The sequence below is a fragment of the Rhea americana genome, unplaced genomic scaffold (genome assembly GCF_003343005.1).
Source record: "Rhea americana isolate MKP2758 unplaced genomic scaffold, rheAme1 scaffold_372, whole genome shotgun sequence".
Taxonomy (NCBI): domain Eukaryota; kingdom Metazoa; phylum Chordata; class Aves; order Rheiformes; family Rheidae; genus Rhea; species Rhea americana.
In genome coordinates this window covers 102,861-125,917 of record NW_028186504.1, presented here as the reverse complement: position 1 = coordinate 125,917, position 23,057 = coordinate 102,861, and the positions used below count along the sequence as shown (strand labels likewise).

The 23,057-nt window shown below is 41.0% G+C and overlaps 1 protein-coding gene across 6 annotated transcripts in view; it reads left to right on the top strand.

Annotated features, from left to right (window-relative positions):
- Positions 1–23,057, top strand: part of CACNB4 (calcium voltage-gated channel auxiliary subunit beta 4) — an 85,322-nt gene that overhangs the window by 50,760 nt on the left and 11,505 nt on the right. For 5 of the 6 annotated variants that reach the window (XR_014896811.1, XR_014896812.1, XM_085312963.1 and 2 more), the window contains exons 5-12: positions 1,448–1,524; positions 1,879–1,898; positions 2,020–2,100; positions 4,247–4,305; positions 8,312–8,421; positions 10,400–10,551; positions 15,437–15,532; positions 22,424–22,609. Coding sequence is in view for 4 of the 6 variants with exons in the window: in XM_085312963.1 (XP_085169089.1) it covers positions 1,448–1,524; positions 1,879–1,898; positions 2,020–2,100; positions 4,247–4,305; positions 8,312–8,421; positions 10,400–10,551; positions 15,437–15,532; positions 22,424–22,609 (781 nt within the window). In the remaining 2 variants the exon portion in view is untranslated. The remainder of the gene's footprint in view (positions 1–1,447; positions 1,525–1,878; positions 1,899–2,019; positions 2,101–4,246; positions 4,306–8,311; positions 8,422–10,399; positions 10,552–15,436; positions 15,533–22,423; positions 22,610–23,057) is intronic. The other variant, XM_085312964.1, reaches the window with a different exon arrangement.

The window sequence follows — 23,057 nt, the reverse complement described above, 5'->3', positions numbered from 1 at the left end:
TAYTGTTTCAGATACGGCATATTTGCAGACAAATTCTCTGCTTGTGTGAATAGGCATAACTCCACCAAATCACCATTCCTTTGAAGATTTTATAATCTCACCTGTGGAGAATATTGGGAATAAAATTAAGTATGAAAGAGTTGAGGGGAAATATTGCAACAGAAAAACATATTACGATTTRCAGCAGTTTATACTGACACTCATGGATCTATATGATAGAGTGGAAAGAAAGAAAGAAATAATGAGTAGGATTTTTCTGAGCGCCTTTGTTACATAAAACCATTTAGTATCTGTATCTTAATATTTCTTCGAAAGCTATGACTAGCTGTAGTAATAAGGCTGTCTGTGGTAGAGCGTTCTAGCTTTGTCTGATTAAAGCAATGAAAGTTCACCTATTAAAGAGGGTTTCCAGGGTCTTGGAACATGGTAACTACTGTTAGTGGTTATTAGCAATATCATCTGCGTTACAGCTGTGTAGAGTATGTGTGTGTTGAGGACTTGCCAAGTCCAGGGGTGGACAATTCCTGCTCTGGAGAGCGTATGTCAAGAGAGCAAGGACAGAATATTAATATGAACTAGTATTCGCTTGCTGTTCAGTCTGCATGGAATGAGAACAGTAAATACTATGTTTAAGACATGCTGATTGTCCTGTGCGACTATAGTGTTGCATGCAGTGATTAGGTTGCTTACAGTCCTCTCCTCCCTTGAGCTTTCCTTCCCATTCCCTGATCTCCTCCTCAGCTGTTTGTGGAGTGAAGTGGATTAGGTAACTGATTCATCCGAACATACTTTCTTTTCTGTTTCCCCTGCACAAACTGGGTTCCTGCTCCAGGCCTGGCTTTGCCACCCAAGCAGTTCTGTTTGGGTGTGTTGCACAAGCAGAGCAGGGAAGGGAATGGGCAGGACTGAGGGGCCAGAAGAGGGTGGCATGGAGGAAGGAGAAGGGAGCTATTTATACTAGTGTTGCTGCACAGGAGAAGTTATTTAAACCAATAGTTAATATCCCAAACCTCCAAAGGGACATATCTGCCCAGTCACRCATCCTGGTAGGACCCCATAGGACTCTGGAGTTGTGCAGGGGTGGTCTTTTGCAGGGCTGGATTATGCACCCTGTGTGTGATGAATTTAGCCGATGTCTATGACTAGAACTGAAACCTTTCCCAGCCTGTGGGCAGATCRCAGAAGAACTTTGCTAAGTCTGTAATAGAATCTGCTCTCCCTTCATAGCCCCTTTGGAGTTGTCCTGGACATACAGGTCTATCTAGTTACTGATTCCTTGATTTCCCTTTGTCCCTGCCTAGTACACTTTATCTCTCACTACAGAGAAAGCTTTCTTAGAGCATGAATGTGGGTGAARACTCTCTCTCTTTTACTGTATTAATTCCTTATGAAGGAGTAACTGATGCTTAAAACTCACAAGTTAACGGGGCTCTTTCTGATGCCATAGGAAATCAAGTGGAAATTCTTCTTCAAGTCTTGGAGAAATGGTTTCTGGCACATTTCGAGCCACACCCACTTCTGCCGGTAAGATAGAATTTTATTTAAGGAAATTCTTGCTATTTCTAATCCTTTTATTTTAAAAGCTGCATTTGAAAAATGTGAGCTTTTCCCCCTTTGCTGACATATTAAAATACTCCACTGAAAAGTGCTTGCATGTGGAGGTGGAAAAAAAGACATCTGTTTCTAGATGTGTAGTAGCTACCAAGGGATTGGGAAAAAGTGGCAGCTCCCCCTAAAATCAAATAAGTGACCAGTTAAAACAGAATTGATCAGAAGGGAGATGCAGTGAGAGAATCAAAAGTTCATAAACTTGTTTGCAGGTATTGTGTTTATTATGCATACTATATGTTTTAACCAAATTCTCATTTGGTCTTTTAGCAAAACAGAAACAAAAAGTGGTAAGTACTTTTGTTTTCATTTTAGTTTTTTTTTTTTTTTTTAATCTAGTACAGTTTCTAGGATCTTTCATCCTGATCATCTTTGATTAATGGGACCTGATGAGGTGTTTTCTTCTTCCAGACAGAGCATGTTCCTCCATATGATGTAGTACCATCAATGAGGCCTGTTGTCTTAGTAGGTCCATCACTGAAAGGTTATGAGGTATGTATTCCAGTTATTTGCAATTAATTAACATCTTCTGTTCATGATTTGCCATATTACATTTGATTTGTGGTARAGATTTTCAGCAATTTTAAGTGATCTGAGCTAAAATAATAGAATATTATATGCAAGATATAAGAGCGTAGTTAGTGCTTTGCACCTATTGGGTGAGGTACCAGCGAATTTTATTCTACACTGCAACAGAAGAGAAGCTGCCTGTTGTTTGTAGCATCTAAGCTGAAAGGCAGGTAACACAAGTACACTAGGACTCTCTTTGTAGTTGCACTGCTTCAAAACACAGTGCGCAGCCATTATTTTCAGTACATTTGTTCTTAGCTAAATCAARTAAGAAAAGAGAATTGAAGTCCACTACAAAAAAACAGTTGCAACAGTCAAGTTTAAATTAACTAGACTTCTATATATAGATAAAATTTTAGTTAAACTGGCATATGCTTTGAATGTAGAAAAGACTTAAGTAACCAAATTTTTAAGACAATTTCCCCATAAGCTCATTGTTTTCCCATTATGTCATTTATGTAAATTTTATATCTTCCTGTGAAATTTGGTGTTGGCAGATGAAGTAGCYAGACTGTTCCAGCATAGTCGCTTTTGTTCTCCAACACCAGAAGCTGAATTTTGGAACTGATCGTTATCACTTCAGCATTTTTTCTTGGCTTTTTTTTATCTGTATCTGATATAGTAATAATAATAATAATAATAAATAGGACAGTCATTCCTCAATGTTGTTTCAGATTCAAAAGACCATTTAATACTTGCTAAACTTGAACATAGGCTTTTTGCAGGACATTTTGGTGAATACTTGCATTTAACTATCTATTAAGTGCTTTGCTGAATTAGGATCTAAATTAACATTAAAACTAAATTAACATAAAATCAAAGATACACTTCATTTAGTTTAATTAATTTTATTCGTACTTCATAGGRTATTGTTAAATGTATTGGAATGGTTCTTAAGGTAATGAGTCTTAGGAAGATTGCAGAATGGTGCTATTGTTAGTGTAATGCTGTGTTCTTGCATCAGATTTTTTTGGTAAGAGTGATTAAATATGTAGTTTAGCAAAGCAGGAATTACGTATTTCATTTTCTACTATCTGCCTTTTAATTTTATGGTAATGTTTCTCAAAAGAAGAAAATTTCACTGATTGATTTTCATGGTGCTGCACCATGGATTAAGTTACCCCAAGGACTGCCAAATTTAGGAGAAGGGCTGTTTGTTAATACATACCCATCTACAAATAGGCACCCCATGCCCATTGGGTAAGAAAATATATTAAATATGACATTTGRGACATAAAACAGTGCATAAGGTACCCCTTTAAATGGTGATGGAGTTAAGATATTAATTTTAGTTTAAAATAGTGGTCTGTGCAGCAGAGGGACACTGATCTTACTTTGCAACATACATGGGAAATTTATTTTGACATTTTTTTCTGATTAAATTCTATAAGAACCACTTCAAAAGATAACACAGGAGAAATAAACTGCCGGAGGCCTTGGGGCTTTGAATGAATTCCTGTCTAGACTGGCGAATAATAGACGTCAGTCTGAGTTGTACCAAAAGGGACAAAGAGTTTGCTCAATAAAGTAAATTACAGCTGTTGGTGCTGAGCATCTCTCGTGTGTTTCCGCTCATTTAGGAATAGAAATATCCATTTTTTTTCTGCTTCTGGGCCTCACTGAGATTACTTCTGCTGTTGTTAAAACACCATCGAACAAGATAGATTTTGTATCTGAAGTTCTAAACCAGTTCTAGTAACATAACTGTAGGAGGAAAACGAATGATCTGTTCTATCCAAATATTCACATAAGTTTCTGACGTGCTTGACCCTGTTGGATATTATACTGTAAAGGAGTTTATGAGGAGTGTTCTAATATCTCAGTGCAAATGAAGAGCATTAGGAGTGACAGCTCTCACATCCTCCGTTCAACATTTTAGAGAATGAGTCAGAAAACTTGCAAGTATTTATTACAAAGCATGCTGCCAAGACCATGGAAACTAAATGATTGCTGCCTATARAAGGTATTGATTTTTGGCAGTATCCTTATCTTTTACCTCTTCTCTTTCTTTTGACTTCTTTTTCTCTCTGTCAATCCTTCCTGTTCAATCTCCCTCACCTCTGCAAAGGTGACAGACATGATGCAGAAAGCTCTCTTTGACTTCCTGAAGCACAGGTTTGATGGGAGGTGAGAAATACTGTCCTTTTCATGCTTTTTCCCTCATGTATTAATAACATTTTTAGGTTTCTTTAATGCAAAAAGAGTGATGCTTGTTCAAAATTGATGCACCGGCTCTGTGTCAACACTAAAATGCAGCCAATTCTGGGGTGAAACACAACTAATATATTTTTGGAAGTGCACACATCTTCCTRTCTGCTATGTCTGTAGAAGGATTTTTAGGTTTGAATAATTTTGCCTCAGTGTCTTATCAGACTAAAACTACAGAAGAAATCTAGATGAAAGGTGACTAGGGCACCAGGAAAGTATCTTTAAAGATGGCATTGTGAGGCTCAGGCTTTTAACGCTACCCTGGAAGCATCAGGAGCAGGCTATGGGCCACTTGGCAGGTGCTGTCATGCATCCAGCTGGGACTCAGAGGGACGGTGCCACTGGTGAAGCCCTTTAGTAGGACCCAGCTCCTGGCCTTCTGCTGGCCCGCTTCCCTGCCGAGCTCCGAAGTCACTGCGCTGCACCAGAGCTGATTGCATGGGGGGTAGCGTTAACAAATAAATTACTTTCTAAGAGCTCTCTGGTTTCTTTTGTGGATGATGTGGAACAGCTGAAAAAGCATGACTGATTGCAAATGAAGCTACAGTTTTATTCACAATTCTCTGGGTTTACAAAAATTCTTTTAGACATTGCATACAAGTATGTATTGCTGGACTAGCCCAGGAAGCTGCTGAAGTATACACATACCGAACAGAAGTATCTTGTGATTTTGTTCTCAAGTTGCTATGTTTAGGCTAAGTTCATCCCAGTACCTTCCGTCAAGTTCCAGGCTCCTCTACAACAGTTCTCTAAATAAAATTAATCACACCGTAGCCCTGAAATAAGTATCATAAACAGAGCAATGCTGTTCAGAAATGGTGCTTCAGGCCAACACCTAAAAAAAAATCAGCTCTTAAATATTCTTGCTAGCCAAAAATATTTTAAAAGGCAATTTGAAGACGGAAATACTAAAAACTAAAATGAAGGGAAAATTCGTCAGAACTTAAGAAGCTGTAAAGAGAATTCAACCTGTTCAAATGGAAAAAGAAAAAACAAATTCCTGAGGAGCTGTGAGAAGGTATAAATATTTGGGTTTCTTCATGAAGAACATGTGTTTGGTTCCTGTCCTCTTTCTTTCCACTGGAGCTTGTTGATAGTTGTAGGCATCAGCTGCATCTTGGGTTGTTCTGCCGTATCTTCATCTTAGTTTGTTTAGTGTATTTGAATTGTATGTAGAGAAGCTTGTACTATGCTAGCTGATGTGAGAATAAACCAAGTTTGAAAATACCTAAAATATTAGCACTAGGACAGTGAAAATAATAGTGTCGTTCAGAAGAGGTGGAGTAGGACTTGCGGGCAAGGGCTCTTCTGGGGTGCAGTGAGGAGATGGCAATGCTGAATTAACCCATGAACCAACAAAACATTTAATGATCAACTTGTTTGCAAAATATCTTGTCCCTTTTCCAATTTTTAATTGTCCAGTTGAAGTGATCTTAGCAAACTCTACAAATGTAATGATTTGATTTAAAATCTGACAGAGGAAGCACTGTACGTGATAGCCTGCAGTTAGATATGTCGTTTTTCTGAGCTGTTCGTGCATCCTGTCACTACATCTTCTCCCTGCTCCTGAGCAATTTGACTAATTTTATTTCCCCACATTTTATTGCATGTGCTTCAGCACACTTTTGCATGACGTGCAGGTACAGAGCCGTGGCATATGTTCTCTTCCCAGCTGTTGGCATGTGTCTGTCAGCTTTGCGTACGTCTATGGTAGCTGAAAGTCCTTGTTTTCGGTAGGAAACCATGGCGACTAGAAGTGACAAGTCATATCAGGTTGCCAGAATGTGACTGCTATGAATATGTCCTTTATAAGTTGTATTTTTATACTCTCTCTGAAAACGTACCGAGCAGTGTCCTGATCCCAAAGATCAGCGATGCCTAATTACAGAGATGGTAGTGTAAAGCCTACAGAGAAGCAGCCGCAGAGGCTGCAGAGGGCTGGGGGTGCACCTTGCCTTGCTCTTCTGTTCCCACCCGTCCTGCCGGTGGTCTGTGCAGAGGGGAGAGGGAGAGGGTCTGCCTGGAGTGAAGTGGTTTTTGGAAGTCCTATTGCTGTTGACAACTAGATCGAGCAGAAGTGTGAATTATAACTATGAAAGATTTAAATGCCACAAGCAAGCTGATACAATTGATTTTAGATCTGAATGACTTTAGAAAAATGAATTCAGTTCCTTTTTAGGAATCTCAGCTGCTTCTTGATCCTCCTGCCAATTTTTATGGCTTTGCAGTCTTTCCTCCCCTCTTTCTTTCTTTCTTTGTATTTATTTTTCTCACCTCTCTGCTGCAATTTTGTGACAAACCCACATTACTAACAGGGGAAATGACTGTCCAGGGACAAGCTTTTAAAAGCCTTCCTTGGCAAGACTTCAGGTAGCAGGAGTCCTTCCCATCTCTTAATATGTTTGGCTCCTGTGAGCTCCTCCTTTTCTGTCTGCACCAGCCTCTCGTGGCCGGTGAAGTGAAGGAAGGGCCGAGGGCTGCGTGTTGTGCAGACCTGCTGAGAGGAATCTCCCAATGCTTAGCTGCTAGGCGCCATTCAGGGAAAGGCTGCTGCAGAGGCTCTAACGGCATCCTTTTCTAAACACACTGTATTTAGTCACTATTACGTAGACCTGGCCTAACTCTACACAGTGTAAACAAAAAAGAGGAAAAGTACTTTTTTTTTTTCTCTCATAACAACTTTCAGCAGCAGTGATGCTTAAGATTCTTCTTATTTGGGGAATGAAATGCTTTCTATATCTGGCTGCATTAGGACAGACCAAAGACCCAGTATCCTGTCTTTGAGGATGCTCAAGGAAGCATATAAGGAGAGGTGCGTTAGATTTATGATCGTTCCTCTCTTGTACTCTCTGGATTCCAAGAGTACAAGATTCCAAGAGATCTGGAGCTTCCTTAGCCAGAGATGGGCTCCAGCCATTAATTACTCCTGTTCTCTCTCTCTCTCTCTTTTTTTTTTTTTTTTTTTGGCCTTCACTGCATCCTGTGCAACAAAGTTACTTATATATTATATGGAAAATGGGAAAATGCTTCTACTGTTTTTACCCTTCTACCTGCCAAAACCTTGTGTTGTGGGGAGTGGCTGCTAATCATTTCTTGCTTGCTTGCTTTTTGTCATTCATGGCTCTTTGGATCCCATCACAGTCCTCCTAAATTGTTTTTATGTGAAGTGAATGTGTGTTCTTTGCTTTATAATCTGATTTAAAGGGAAATCCTCAGCATAGATGCCTGAAATTGTATTGTTCCTGGTGCTGATGCACATGCATGAGATGCTTCCTTTTGTCTCTAGTCAGCTCACTGACAGAGCTGAAAAAACTGCCTGCCCTAAATTAAAAGGGAGGCTCCAGCAGTACAAATAGTTGTGGCTAAACTTGCTTCTCTCCTAGCTGACCATGAGCAGCTCATTTAGCTGATAGCCAGAGCTCTATATTTGCAGAAGGAGCATCTGTTGGACAACTGATCTCCCAAAGCATGCTACATCTGTTCAGTGACTCCTAGATGCTGAGAAATGAGACACAGGTTACTCAGATACCCAAATATTCCTTCCTTACCTGTCAGAGATTTGAGGTTTAATCAGTGTTCATAAACCATTTGGGAGAAGTAGTGCTATTACTGTTGTAACTCCTGTTATTCTGTATTCTCGGAGATGAGTGAGAGTTCGGGAGGGGTAAAATTAACTCATGATATTAAGTAAGAAAACAGAAACTGTGCAAGAGTCTACAATAACGTAGACAATAGAAAATCTTGTACAGTTACGCAGTGTTCTCTTTAGTTGCACTTTAATGGTGTTATAACTCAGCTATAAAACATGTCTGAGTGGTAGTTTATTGTATTTGCACTCTGGAGTGGAATGTAGCTGTATGTCATGCACAGTGCAATGGAAATGTGACTGCTGTGTTTTTGTTCTGTCCTGTGTTCTTGCTCATAGGATATCAATAACTAGAGTGACAGCTGACATTTCTCTTGCTAAGAGGTCTGTTCTAAATAATCCAAGCAAGAGGGCAATAATTGAGCGGTCAAACACAAGATCAAGTTTAGGTAAGACATTGACACAGATACAATTCTGAACACAGTTGCATACTGGAAAAGAGTGACAGGGGTCAACCTTAAAGATGTCATATAAATTTTTCAATTCTAAACGTGTCTGCAGAGTTTTTATATATATTTCAGAAATTCAGGTACACTGTTGGGAGAAAATTTATCTGACTGAGGAGTGGCTACAGAGCATCGTGTACTCTGTTAGCCTCACATTAAGCAATTATAAGGACTAGAACAAGCAGTATTATAGCTATTACCTACAAAAGGTGAGTTAAGGGCCTGCAGTCTGGGTATTAAAAAAATGGGTTCAATGCTGTTTTCTYCTAGAGGTGACACGGCCTCACAGCTGCTGCTTCTTAGATTGGAGCTGTTAACTTTGCACCACAGGCTGCTGGAGAGCTCTCACTCTGTCAAACTGGGAAGGAAATGTGTTTTAATTTCAGACCCAAGAACTGGTTTTGTAGTTGATACTGAATAGCTACTGCTTAAAATTCCAGTCTAGCTGCGAGAGCAGAAACTGGGATGTTGATCTTCCCACTCTCTCTGTCTCATGACTGCTGGGCTACACTGGCCTGATGGATTTCTAATTTCTTTTATTTCTCCACTAGAGGTGGAAATCTGTCTGTATGTATATGCACACTAATAACCTGGTCTTTGGGACAGCATCCTTGGAGATAAAAGGTATTAGCTTTGAATCGTCTCGTGAAGAAAAGGCACTTAAACCCAGCTCTCTGACATTCGGAGAGAGTGTTTCAACTATGGAACTTGAATGCCATTTTAGGCTATTTTTTTTTCCAAGGAGAAAGTGGACCTGGCTCAGTTTTTAGGAGAAAGAGCACAGCAGTTTACCTTCAGGAAGGCCTCCAAATCTTCCTTAAATGTCTGTCCTCAGGAAAGTGGTATGAGAGAGGTGTACCAAGCATCGCCTGTTGAGTAGGAAAGTGAACTCCCTCCTCAGTGCCCTGCCCTGTGGGAATGCCAGGCTGAGGCAGCTCCCTCCCTCTCCCCTTCCCCCTGTATATATACATATACATACATAMATAYATATATATATATAYATATATATATGGTATWGGAGGTAGGACATGTCACTCATGGTTGACATTCTGATATGGGAATCGGGCACCCTAAAATTAGGTGCTGCAAAGGTGAGTACTGTATCTACTAAATGTTGTGCCTGTGGCATATATACCTCTGTGGGAGATTTACACTGGGATAGACTTAATTTTAAGAAATATTTCTGTTAAATCACTAATGCAACCAAGACAAACTTAAGTTTAGAAATAATCTTTGAGGTGACGTGTTAGGAGGGACTGCAGAACACCACGATGTTCGGTTTTACACAAAAATTTAAGATAAATTTTAATAAGTAATCGTGTACTTTAAAAGTTATTGGAACAGCAATCAGACAAATTAAATGCATGTGAACTACTGATACATAACTTTCTTGAACTCYGCTGGTAAAACTTACAGGCTTTGATTTGTGCTGACTTTATCCATTTAAAATCCCTCATGTCAACGTGCATGATTAAGAAGGATCAGAACGAGAAATGGCATTTACGTGGGAGAAAATTTCTCCTTTTTTTGTGTAAAAATATTTAGCTGTGAACATAGCCTTTAATGTCTTTTTAAATCATATTCTATCAGTTTTTATTGTAAGTTATTTAGAAGATTTGGAAAATATGTTTGAGTGTATTTTTTTACTAGAAACATACATTTAATTGTACCAAATGGCTTGAACACATTTGTAAGTCAGTATCATAATTACATATTTTCAGGCAACAGAATGTTCTGCAGGTAATATTTCTTTTAGAAAAAATAGTATTGGGTTATTTTGTGGAAGTTAAATTAATTCACATACAGAGTTCATATATTGAACATATACAGTCCATGTAAATAAATGAGTGATTGTATTTTTATCTGAATAGTACTGGGTTTGAATGGCTTTGACACTTTTTTTTTTTTTTTGTCTTACTAGCTGAAGTACAGAGTGAAATTGAAAGAATTTTTGAGCTGGCGAGGTCCTTACAACTGGTTGTGCTAGATGCAGACACAATCAACCACCCTGCACAACTTATCAAGACATCTTTAGCACCAATTATTGTCCATGTTAAAGTGTCTTCTCCAAAGGTAATGTATATCACCCTTAAAATACATGCATTTGAGTTTTAAAACATTTATACAGCATTCTCAGAAGCAGGATAGGTGCTTTTTCCTTTCCAGCAATAGCAGCAATACAGACAAATAGCTTGAAGCTCTCAGATCCTTCTACAGTTTTATCACTACTGCTTTATGCCTCCAGAAGTATGTGTAATGATGAGTAACATCTGTCAGGTATAGTTTATTTCTTTTCTCTATTTTTTTTTCCCTCTGGAGAGGAAGGAGGAGTTGGTCATGTAACTGTTTTTTCTTGAAGTTGCTTTTTAGTTTTTAACTAATACTGCATTAAGCATAGTGTTCAGGGAAGATGCTAATCAATTTTCAATCCTTGAAACAGATGTTAATTCTCCCCATTTTATCCTCTTCATGAGCTCTTTCTCTCATTCAGAGAGACTACTTTAAAAGGAAGATGAGTTCAGTCCTTGGCATCATGGGTAATAAATGCTACTGCCCACTACACTGAAGGTTTTCAGGATGTCTTTTCAGTCCTTTAATGGAGAAAACTTATTGCTCAAAAGACGTGAAAGCCAATGAAGTCATTTTTATTTCCTAAGACAGTCATCCTTGCCTACCCAGGGAAGGATTCAGCATAAACTGAACTGCAGCATCAAAAGCAGCCTAATTGCATTAGCACAACATTTCACCTGGGCTAATTGACCTGCTGAAAACACAGCCTGCAGCAGTAATGCATCTCATCAAGGACTGGGTGAGGGAGTACCCTTCCAGTGCTGCTCTGGGTCACAGTGCTGTGTCCTACTGGCTTTGGCTTTTGCAGCTGTCTGCTAGCCTAGCTCCTCATAGCTTCATTTGGCCACTGTAGCAGCACTGCCACGGTCTGCTTGGCTTGCTGGCTGGGCAGCAGAAGCCAAAAAAGACTTTGAACCATGGAGGAGGAGATAYCTTGCTTGGCTTTGGACATGGGTATATAAACATGACATTACACCATGATGTGTGGATGTACCCTATCCTTGTCTGTATTAAAAGTTCCATCTTTAACATAATATACATCTTAAATTATTTTTAAAGTTCAGTTTACATTAACAGAATTCAATTCTTTTACTAGCCAAATGAAATCCATTAGGGCTAAGAAGTTTTAACAGTGTTTACCAGTGGCAGGGGTGTACCAGTATCTGTTTGGAAAAGTGTTGATGAAACTCCTACAGAGGGGCATGCTAGAAAAGAACTTTACTGTATAGCAAATCCTTTTTTAATTGTTATGATGTTGAACACAGGTATTACCTGCTAAATCCAGCTCCTTGCCACTGACTTGCTGCAGAAACTTACTGTCTTCTCAGATCTCCTTGTTGAGCTCTGTATGATCAGTCAGCACTCAGTGGGTTACTGCTTTGAGCCAGGGTAGCTTAAATTGAGTCTTTCCTAACCTGGCTTATTTGACACGCTACAGATGACTAGCTCAGGTAGCACATCTGAAGGAGGCCTAGCCTCAGTGAGGACTCAGGGGGCAATCACTAAGTACTGAGGATGGGAAAGGGAAAATCATACTTTCTTACAAGCATAGGTGGATTGAAAGAAGACATCAGTCCTCAGCTTGTGTTTCATATATTCCTTTAGAATATGTCTTCTTTTTTTTTTTCTTTTCTCTGAACATCAGTGTAAACATTCTTTTTGTTTGTTCTTTGAGGTTTTTTTTTTGATAATAATGGCAATGAATGTAACTTTTATACTAAATAATTTGTCTCAGATCTTTTACTGTATTTCCAGACAGGCAGGAAGTAAAGGGAGGCAGTTGTTTTCTAAGAAGAAAGGGCCAGGTTCTCAAAAGTGAGTTATAGTGAATTGTACCATGATATTGTCTGCTGCTAGAGATTTCACTCGCATTTTATTAAAAGAACCACTGTCCTTTAATGGCCTTTACTGAATATAAATCATGTAATTTAAGTTCACCAAACAGTTTGCTTATTCCCTGGGTACTTAAGTGGTGCTGGTAGTCTCACCTAYCCCTGCTGTGTGGAGTCAGAGTGAACAGGACCTGGAAGGCAGTGTGGTATTGAGCAGGGCAGTATCTGAAGAGAGAAGGGTGAACATTGTAGTTGTAAGGCTTGAATGTAGGACGCCTAATACACTTCCTTCTTTCTACCCTAAACCTTAAACTAGCCSTAGGCTGAGCTTTCGACAAGGCAGCCATTGTTTCCATGGATGAAAAAATTCCTCAGGAGCAAATTTATCCTGCAACTCTTAGTTCACCTCCGCAGTGTATTTCCAGTCCCCCTCTTCCCAACCCAGCTGTAGGTTTTCTCACTACATACCCTAACACCATATGCTTAGCTTCAGGCAAGGTACCCCAGCCCTTTCCTTCCTTCCTACGCAGTTGGCCTGACAGTTACCTGTTAGTCACAAATAAAGCCAGTGTCCTCCACCATCCTCAGCTAAGTCCAGACCAGTGTGGCCAGGCTGCTCCCCAGCTACTGGCATGGAGCATGAATGCAACTGTTGCTTAGGAGCGTGGCATGGACCCCACAGGAACCATGGCTGTTAGTCTAGAAGGGGCCTGGAGTCATGACTGAGGCTATGGGGCTGCTGGAGTCAGCAAAGCAACAGTGGGATGCTGTGCAGCACCTGTTGGAACAGGTACAGCCTATCAGAGGTGCCTGCAGAAAGCCAGAGGCCAGGCCTTGGTGCARTTGCCCACAGGTGATGGGAGAAGTACAACTGGACCTGCTACTGGAGAAAAAGGAAGAACTAGTTGGGGCTTTGAAGGTCCAGGGCAGCCTTTGCTGCAGCAACCAGGAGCTGGTGCGGTTTAAGATCCTGTGAGAAGTGAGCCATATAAATAATAGAATTGCAACCCTGGACTCTAGATCAGGCTTATTTAGGGACGTGTTCAGCAGGATCCCATAGGAGTCTGTCCTGGACAGCCAAGAAGCTCAGGAGAGCTGGACAGTATTCATGGATGGCCTTCTCCAAGMATAAGAGGGGTCCATTCCTACATGGAGATGGGGAGCAGAGCAGTGTAGATGAATGGGGAACTGCTGCCTGAGCTCAAACRCACAAAGGGGGCACACACAAGATGGCTGTGGGGACAGGCTTCCCAGGAGGAACATGTCTGGGGACAGAGAGATGGAATTAAGAAAGCCAGAGCCAGAACTAGTGAGAGATGTGAAAAGTAACAAAAAAAAAGCTTCTGTAAGGGCATAGGAGGTGAAAGGAAGGCTAAGGAAAACAGCCTGCTGCTGCCTGGGGCAAGGACCTGCAGTAAAGGAAGGTTGATCTAGGGACCAGTTTACTTGAGCGTGCATGAGTCCGAGCAACCAGATGGATGCATGTGAAGGTGCTGAAGTAGCTGGCTGATGCCATTGCAAGGCTGCTCTGTCTCTCAGTTCATAGTAATCATGATGACTGCAAAAAAGCAGACATCACACCCATCTTCAGGAAGGGCAAGGAGCAAGATACAGGAAGCTAGAGGCCTACATAAACTATATGGAGGACAAGAAGCTGACTGGGAACAGCTAGCAGGGATTTACCGAGGGCAAGTCACAGCTGACCAACCTGACTGCCTTTTGCCATGAGGTGAGCTCTGAGGACAAAGGGAGAGCAATGGATGTTGTTGACCTTTGCTTTAGCAAGGACTTTGACGTGGTCTCCCATAGTACTCTGGTAGCCAAACTGGTGAGATACGGACTSGATAAGCAGACTATAAGAAGGGTGGAAAACTGGCTGCACTGTCAGATTCAGAGTGCTGATCAGAAGTACGAAGTCCAACTGGCAGCTGATTACCAGTGGTGTCCCTCAGGGATCGATAATGGGGCCAGTACACTTCAGCGTCTAGTTAATGACGTGGGTGACAGGACAGAGTGCACTTGCAGCAAGTTTGTGGACAATACCAAATTGGGGGGCAGGTTGATGTGCTAGAGGGCAGGGCTGCTGTTCAGAGGAACCTTGGCAGGCTGGGGAAATGAGCTGTCAGGAACCTCCCAAAGTTCAGCCAAGGCAAATACCAAGTCGTACCCTTGGGCTGGAGTAACCCCGTGCYGCAGGCCAGGCTGAGGCCAACCAGCTGGGGAGCCGCTCTGCTGCAAGGGACATGGGAGTGCTGGTGGCAACAAGTTGAACTGGAGTCAGCGGTGAGCCCTTGTTGCAGAGAAGCCACTGCTTRCTGGGCTGTATTAGCAAGAGTGAGTAAATACAGGAACAGGGGCCCAGCGAGGTTGTGGGGTCTCCTTGGCAATACTCAAAGCTCAACTGAACAAGGACCTGAGCAGTTCAATCCAGCTGGCCCTGCTGTTAGTGTGGGGTTGGCACGGAGACCTCTAGAGGTCCCTCCAACTTAAAAATAGTCTGTTTTTCTATGATTCTGTAACTTTCTTAGAGGAGTTAGAGATAAATAATTCAGAATACCTATTCTTCCCCACCCCTTAAATTCTAGTAATGAACGTAGTGGAAGAAAAAATAATGAGGTAATATGAACYGTGTGTGTGTTAAAATGATTTCTCTACTCAATATATACCTCCGAGCAGATTGAGTTACTGCATTATTGCTACACAACATAATATGCTGTTACTGTTGTGCTGCAGTGTAATTCTGTAATTTTCATGGACCTCTAGACTACATTTGTCAAAAATAACCTATTACTTAGAGTAAAATAAAGCAAAATCACCACTTGTGTTGCATTTGAAATACTTGCAAGAGGTTGAATGTGATGCAGAGAGAAATATGCACAGTTTTCAGGGAGGTTATCAGAAAAGTGTTTGCTTATATTCAAGGACGATATTTTATCCATTTTATTAAACGTGTTAGAGAGCTTTGAACTYGGTAATCCTCCAGTGGCATGTCAGTCTCTGAACTTTCTGGAGATACATGATCCTTAAACTCACATTTTCCTCTTTTCCTCTATCAGGTTTTGCAGCGACTGATTAAATCTAGAGGAAAGTCACAAAGTAAACACTTGAATGTTCAGTTGGTGGCAGCTGATAAACTTGCACAATGCCCACCAGTAAGTACAGAAGAAAGGCTAAAGAACTTGGGATATGTGGAGTTTAAAAGATATCTGCTGTGTTGGTCCTTGATTATAACTGAGTTCACATGTTACCACTTCACTGTATGGTGATTTAGACAACCTTGCAATTGCAACCCTAGATCAGCTTTTGTTGCTAAGAAAGAAAAAGAAATTTGAAACCTTTATCCTGATTATCTACYGACTTAGCTGGATCAGTTGGCAAGATGTCAGGTCCCGTATAACTTATGTGGTAAAACTAGCCTAGCACATGAGCAAAAATGTTCTGTTTCATCACTTGTGGGAGCAGTGCTGTGTTTAGGCAGGGTCTTGAAGGGCCGAAGCCTCAGACTGCTGGTTTCAGAGGAGGCTGCAGACACTTTTCTGTGAGCTGCGTAGCGAGCCTGGACTCACTGCGTGTGCAGAGTGAGTCACGGATGGCGTCGCTCACGTGACCCCCGGAGCGCCCCRGACTCCTGACACAGCAACACCTTTGAGCCGTTCCAGTTATCTCAACAGAACTACTCACTTATTGCAGGCTGTTTTATCAAGGCTGGCAAGTACTTAGTTTGAGTAGTGTGCTTTTTAAGGAGCAGAGGTCCTGGTRGGTGCTGTGTAGAAAAACATGCAGGTATTTGGAGAAGGCAGCTCAAAATTGTTTTTATTTTTGAAAACTTAAGCACAGCTTTTGTGACAGAGCAAGCCACTCAATTGAAAAAAGATTGGATGAAGACTTGTTGTACAACTTAACAACTGTGTATGATTGATCTGGTAGTACAGAGGAGACTTTTGTTCATCTCAGGGAAATCCAGCCTATGGTTTACCATATTGTCTCTCTCTGTCATAAAAAAGAATTGCAAGGAGAAATCATATTAGTTCACAGAATTTCAGAGTGGGTACTAGGAAGGATTCCCTGGTGATACTGCCTGATTAAAGTGCTGTCGAAAGGAATGTCTTGGAGCAATCCAGGAATAAGTTTCAGAGGTGATCAACAAAACAGATGCCCAACCCTTAATGGTCACATAATGCTTYTAGAAGACTTTGTTTTCCATTATAAAGACCTTAAAGATAATGCTGATGTTTCAGGTGGCTTTTATGCTTGATTCAAATGAAAGTAATAAAGTTCTTTAGTTTTTTTTGTTCTGGAATAACTTTTGTTTTTAACAGTTTTTGTTTTGGTATAACTTTCCACAAGGGTTTATTTCTGAGAAACTAAGTTGTTTTTGTGTGCTCCTTAAGACACCAAATTACACAGCTTCCTCCTTTCTTGTCCCCACTGGCCATAGCATTCAGGTATTTCTTGGCAGTCCCCCTGTGTATAACGGTAGATGTTCCTCCTTTCTGCCTGCTCCACCTGGTGGGAATTCAGGCTGAGCCACATCTCCTGGAGGCCACAGTGCTCTGAGGTCCCTCAGACATTGCAGAGCCGGCACTGGTGAGAGCACTGGCACTCTGTCCAATAACCTTGTGGGAAATATGGGAAGGGAGACCTGGAAAAAAATTTCTTTCTCTCACCTTTCATTTGAACGGTGCTCTTGCTCACTGGTCACCTGGGTCAAGGTCAACACTTTTAAGGTTAATTCCTGCCATCAGGTGGACCTCACCCAATTGCTGGCTGGTGAGTGGAGTCTGGTAGACTTGCTGTGTCATAGGTGCCCACCCTTCCTCTTCAGCATTGCCTCCTGCCTGTCAGGAACAGGTGGGCCTCCCTCTGCAGCCTTAATTCTGGGGTTTAGCCACAGAGTGGAGTAATTTCACATGGATGGATCTGCTTTCCAAAAAGTACCGTTTCAAGCTGACTGAAACTGCTAATGAATTCAGGTTATATTTGCTCAGTAGTTTCAGCCAGATACAAACTGAGAAATGATTAATGTAGATTTGTCTTTTAATGTCAGCAGTTTGTGCAGTATTTTTGTGTATGTTCAGGATAGTTTCATAGTGAAATGTTAGCAGAGAAAAAAGATAATAGGCATGATGGAAATTTTTGTACTTCTTATCTAAGATCAGAGTGATTATTTAAAAAAAAGTGTCTAGAATGGTAGAGATTTGCTTCAAATTTCTTCTTTGCCTGGCTCAGAGCAAGAATTTAAATCACAAATAAAAGTGCCTAAAATATCAAGTAGGCCCTGGGGGGCAAGGGATCTCCCTTTCTGCAGCCCCCTGTGCTGCTTGCAGTGTTCAGGCTGCCCCAGGCAGCTTCACACTTCCCTCCTGGGTGGGGGCTGAGCAACCCCCTCGAGAACTGGAGCCACCTCTCTTGCCTCAGCACCATGTGCAGAGTCCAGCTGTCCCAAGTGCTTGATGACCACTATATACATGTGTGCAAGTATATACATATATGTATGTATGTATATGTATACACAGCTGTTGGCGTTGTGAAGCCAGCATGACCATGACGTGTGGTAGGTCTAGTGCAGCTCTGAGGCATCAGGCTCCGTACGTGTGTCCTGAATAGCACCCGCACTCCCGTTTCTGTCTGGCTTTCCTCCACGGAAGCTCACGCRGTCGATGGGGGGAGGCCGTGGCCTTGCCCGACCTGGCAGAGGGGTGGCTGCTGCACAGCCTCGGGTTCCTTTGCTGTGTTTGCGCTGCTGCCATTTCTGCCCACGGCCTGAAACGTTAGGCCATAACATGGGCGAGGCGTTACATGTGAAGGTGGGAAGGAGATACCGTCTTCCTGAACAGAGYTGTTTCTCCTCTTTCTTTCGAAGGCAGCATCTTTCTGTAAGCTTCTAGTTACAGTAACTGTAGAAGGCTTCGCTCRCTGTCATCCTTGTTTTTCTCTTTGAGCAGCACTGAAAGGTTTTCAGGGCATCTCGAGTTCTTCTAGACAAGTCAGCTATATTATGTTTCTTGCACGTAATTTTCCACTGAATCTCTTGAAGTGAAGGTGGAGAATTTCTGTGAGCCATTCAGATCCCATTAACTGAAACGATATTGAATGTTTCTTTAGGATAAAATAATTTCTGTAAAAGCATACACCTTTCTAACTTGCAGTGGATGTGAGCTAAGTTAAAAGGAATCACATCCGCACCTTGAACAGGGCTTGTGGTATTTACCCTGTGCTGTCACTGCAAGCTTACGTGCAGAACAACCTGCCTCATATTCCTCATATTTTGAATGAATATTCTCATATTTATTTTTTCATCTGCATAGAGAAGCTCTTTTATACAGTGCTTTTCTGTTATTCCAGTTAGGTTTGCTCACATCACTTGAAAGAAGGCAGTTGGCTCTGTTGATTGAGATGAAGCGGATCCCATGTTGTTGTTGCTTGATTATATCACAGCATATATGATGTCCATCCCAGGGTCTGGTAAACTCTGCTTTAGTACTAGATCTTGCAATTGCACTTTGCCTAAGACAAAGCGAGACTCCACCTGAGTAAGAAAAACATTTCCAAATTTCATCGTATCCAAATTTCAGACATTTAACCATACTCYATCAGAGGCCGGTTTCTACTCTCAAACTCACACAGCAGGTTTCTACAGAAATTAAGTGATCCAGCTTTGTGCTGCTTGGTTTCAAGAAAATCATCTTGATTAAGAGTGCCCCAAGAGAGATGATGGTCTGGCTACTGACCCTACTGGGGTGTTCAGATTCGTTTGGGAGGGCAGAATCTAGTCTACAGTGAGTAAAATAAAGGCTTATATTCTGTCTTCAAGGCAGAATACCAGTGCAATGCAGGCATACTGCCCCTCCAGGACCCAAAATAACTTCTTATATGTAGGGCCCTTCTCTGTGCCCGGCGTGCACTACACTGCATAGTTTTCCATATAGTCCTCACCGGTGTCACGGGCGCTCGGCAGCTGTGAGCAAGAAAACACCCTGAAATCTTGTGTCATGCAGAATGTTGATTGTCCTTAACTAACCAGCAGGTTTTTCAGCTATGACTCAGGTTRCCTAATAAAGCCTTCCCAGCAATCAAATTGCTATGAAATCAAAGCTAAGGCTTGCCTTATTTTAATATTGAATCCTTAATCCTTACAGGGCCTTACATGAGTAAGTGTTCACTGTTAACTGGGGTAAATGTGCATTTTTGCTTTTGATTGTTTGAGTTTGGTTAAGTTGAAATTAAAGGACCAAGTTAATCCATTATTTACTTAAGTAAAATTATACTGTTGAGACCAAGGACAGTACTGTCTTCTGCTTCATCAGTTTTACATCTCAAATTCCTGCMTGGAGACTATTCGTTTAAAGTGATGATATGTGAAAGCTGTTAAAAAAAATACTGCTTTTTTGAGTCAGTTTTCAGTAATCAGCACTGTATTTCTAGATATTTTTAAAATAACTGACTTGTTTGGCATATTTCAGTTCAGGAACTGCTTTCTTTATTAATTCCTTGTTAGTCTTTCACTGATGCTGCTCACGCCAGTGCTACGCATGCCCGTCACTGCATGACTTCATTAAGCAGGAACAACTGCATTGCGTGGCTCAAAGCAACATGACCTGTCCCAATAATATAGTTTTAAATATGCTGGTCATATACAGTTCATTATGATTTTTTTTTAACTTTTGGATTCGTGTAATTGCCAAGAGAATGCCTATCCCACTGGTCTACTTGACATAACTTAAAAGACACCCCAAATTATGTCTTCCCATAACTGAAATGCTTTGGTATAATTAAAAATAGCCTGTAAACCAAACAGCTTGCTCCTACGTTGCTGATACCCTCCATCCTTGCCCTACCCTCCCGGGAGCCTGGGCTCCCCTCTCCAGCACGGCCTGTGGCGGAGGCCGGMGCTCTGGAGCAGCCACGGCAGTTTTACTTCGTACTGCCGTTTTCTACAGTGGCAATACAGTAAAGCAGGGGAAGTGGCAGAGGACAGCGACTGCTTATTTCGTCTTCCCTAAAGAGACAGGAAAGACCTCTGTATTGATGTACATCACTTAAGAGTAGTAGTAAATTGAATTGCTTATATGATAAATAGTCTACAAATCAAATTTAAAAAAATGCAGTGAAGTATCATATACATTTCAAGGAGAACTGGGAATATATTGTTTCATTCTGGATGCTTACAACCAAGGATTTTTTTTTTTTTTTTTGAACTCCTGAATGCACAGAAGTATAACAAATATGGTTTAGGTATGAGCAGAACTCTCTAACAGAAGAAAAAGAATATGTAGTTTCTCTACAATTCATTTTTCTTGTAAAAACAAAAAAAAAGCTGTGGAGCCCTGGAATCCAAATCCTGTCAGTTTTGCAGTTTTTCCAGGTGACCTTCAAATGACAACCTAAGCAACTCACAGTTACTGTTCCTAGTTTTTTTTTTATAATTAACTGTTAAAAAGGAGACAGTTCTACTGTAACTGTTAAAAGATCTTCTTAATAATTACAATTTAATTGAGATCACTGCCGAAATGCCACATGTGCAAGTTGCATACTGCCACAGATCAGTGGGCACTTGTGCAAAGAATGAGAAGCGCAAGAAAATTGCTTACTGCTCCCTATTCCCAGGTCAGAAAATCACAGTATTGATTCCTCATTATAAGAAACCAGTACATTCCAAAAATAAAATACTATTTTCAGTATTCTCTAAAACAGAGTATATATAATATACTTACATTTCAATTCACAATTCTAACATTTCTTAACTATCTCTGACTAATTTCTTCAACAGATGATGATGTGTGTGATGCAGCTATGTAACAAAATGTAGTTTTGCCGCCTTTTGGGAGGAAGTTAGATGCATGACCAAGGTTTATGATAAATTAGTCATGTGGTTTTCTGTCTTTCCTATAGACATCTTATCCTGGAGACATCARCTCGGTGTATACTGGGTAGATCTATAAGTATGCATGGGGGAAACCAGTCTGTGGTTTGCATCAGTTACTCTTAACACCTGCACCACCTGCACTTTTCATTTCCTGTGATATTTTCACAATAGATTTTTTTCCACTAAGTTGAGAGTTAAGATTCAAGATGAGATAGAAAATTTCACTGCTGAAAATATAAACATATTTTTCTTGAGGAACTAAACTTGTGATSGTTCATTTAAAAGTGATTAATTTGGAAAAATTAGGGGAATGTTTTTTTAAGTATGTTTTTCTTACAGTTTATTAAAGATGAGACCTAATGCAACACCAGACTACTTGCTGTGCTGATGACCTAAAAGCCTGGTSTGCAGTGCCCCTCTGACTTCCCACGCAGCACGAAGCCACGTGTCTCTCGAGTCCTCCCGTGTTCCCTAGCACATTGCCTCTCTGTGCATTTAATGGTGAGCAGGTCCGAGGCAAAGCACTGGGATCTGCACTACTGCTCAAGTACTGACCCCTGGTGAGGAGATTACCAGGGGAAAAAATCATGCTTTCTGGATCCTGCCAGTTTAGCAGGCGTGCGACTAGGCAGGTAGGCATAAAGGAAGGAAGCTCCAGAAACCGCGTGTGATCTTAGTCTTGGACGAATTCCCACCTGTAAACACCTGAAGAGCTGTGTGTCCTGTAGCAGCTTTGTCTAAGAAGAACCGTATATTGCATTCACTAGAGTAGAAATGTGTTTTAGTGGTGTGATTCAGTTGGGAACTGTATTCATAATCAGACAAGAGAAACACGCATGACTGCATCCAAAACCAAAGTGAAGCATCCCTGTGTTAATCTGGCATCTAGCTCAACCTTGTATCGTCTGTCATGGTTGTTTTTTAAGCAAAAGAAGTTARTTAATGGAGTGTGGTAGACCTCACACAGTGTCTAGTGGATCTCACTGAAAGGCTTCCATGACTTCTGAGAGCTTTGGCTTTTGATCCCTTTAGAAACCCAACTGTGTCGTTCTCCTCTGTGTACCCCATGTTCTAATTATTATTTATTTCATTTTAAAGGATTAGCGTGATGAGAATTGTTTAAGATTTTGCTCATCTGTAACACTGTAATGAACCAAACTTCTGTTGTTGTGATCAGGAAATGTTTGATGTAATTTTGGATGAAAATCAGCTCGAAGATGCTTGTGAACACTTGGCCGAGTATCTTGAGGCGTACTGGCGTGCTACTCACACCACCAGTAGCACACCAATGACCCCTCTCCTTGGGCGAAATCTAGGATCCACTGCACTTTCGCCATACCCTGCTGCAATCTCTGGATTACAGGTAYGAAAATACATTTCAGCCCCAAACCCCAATGCAGATCAGATATTTTGTGTATGGGAAAAGTGTAATATGTTTCATACAGCATATCCTGTATTTGCTTCATTAGTTACTGTTCACTGTTTGGCAACTGCCAGCAGTGAGAACGCAAGCTAGAGCCCCGTGATCAGTGCAGTCAGCCAGTTGAGTGCGCCAGCACTTTTGACTGCTTTTGCTTTAATGGGAAATAAAATGGCCATAAATTTTCTAGAAAGGAGTTAGCTCTTGAGGAGGAGAAAAATGACACTGTCAAATGATATTATAGCCATACTAGAAAATAGCATTTTTTWWAAATCTTGAAAAAATGTCATTAGAAATGAAAACCTTTCAGATTGAAAATAAGCATGTACAATATGTCACAGCAGTKGAGCTGACAGTTACTATAGCTAAGGACGCAGAACAGTTTCTATAG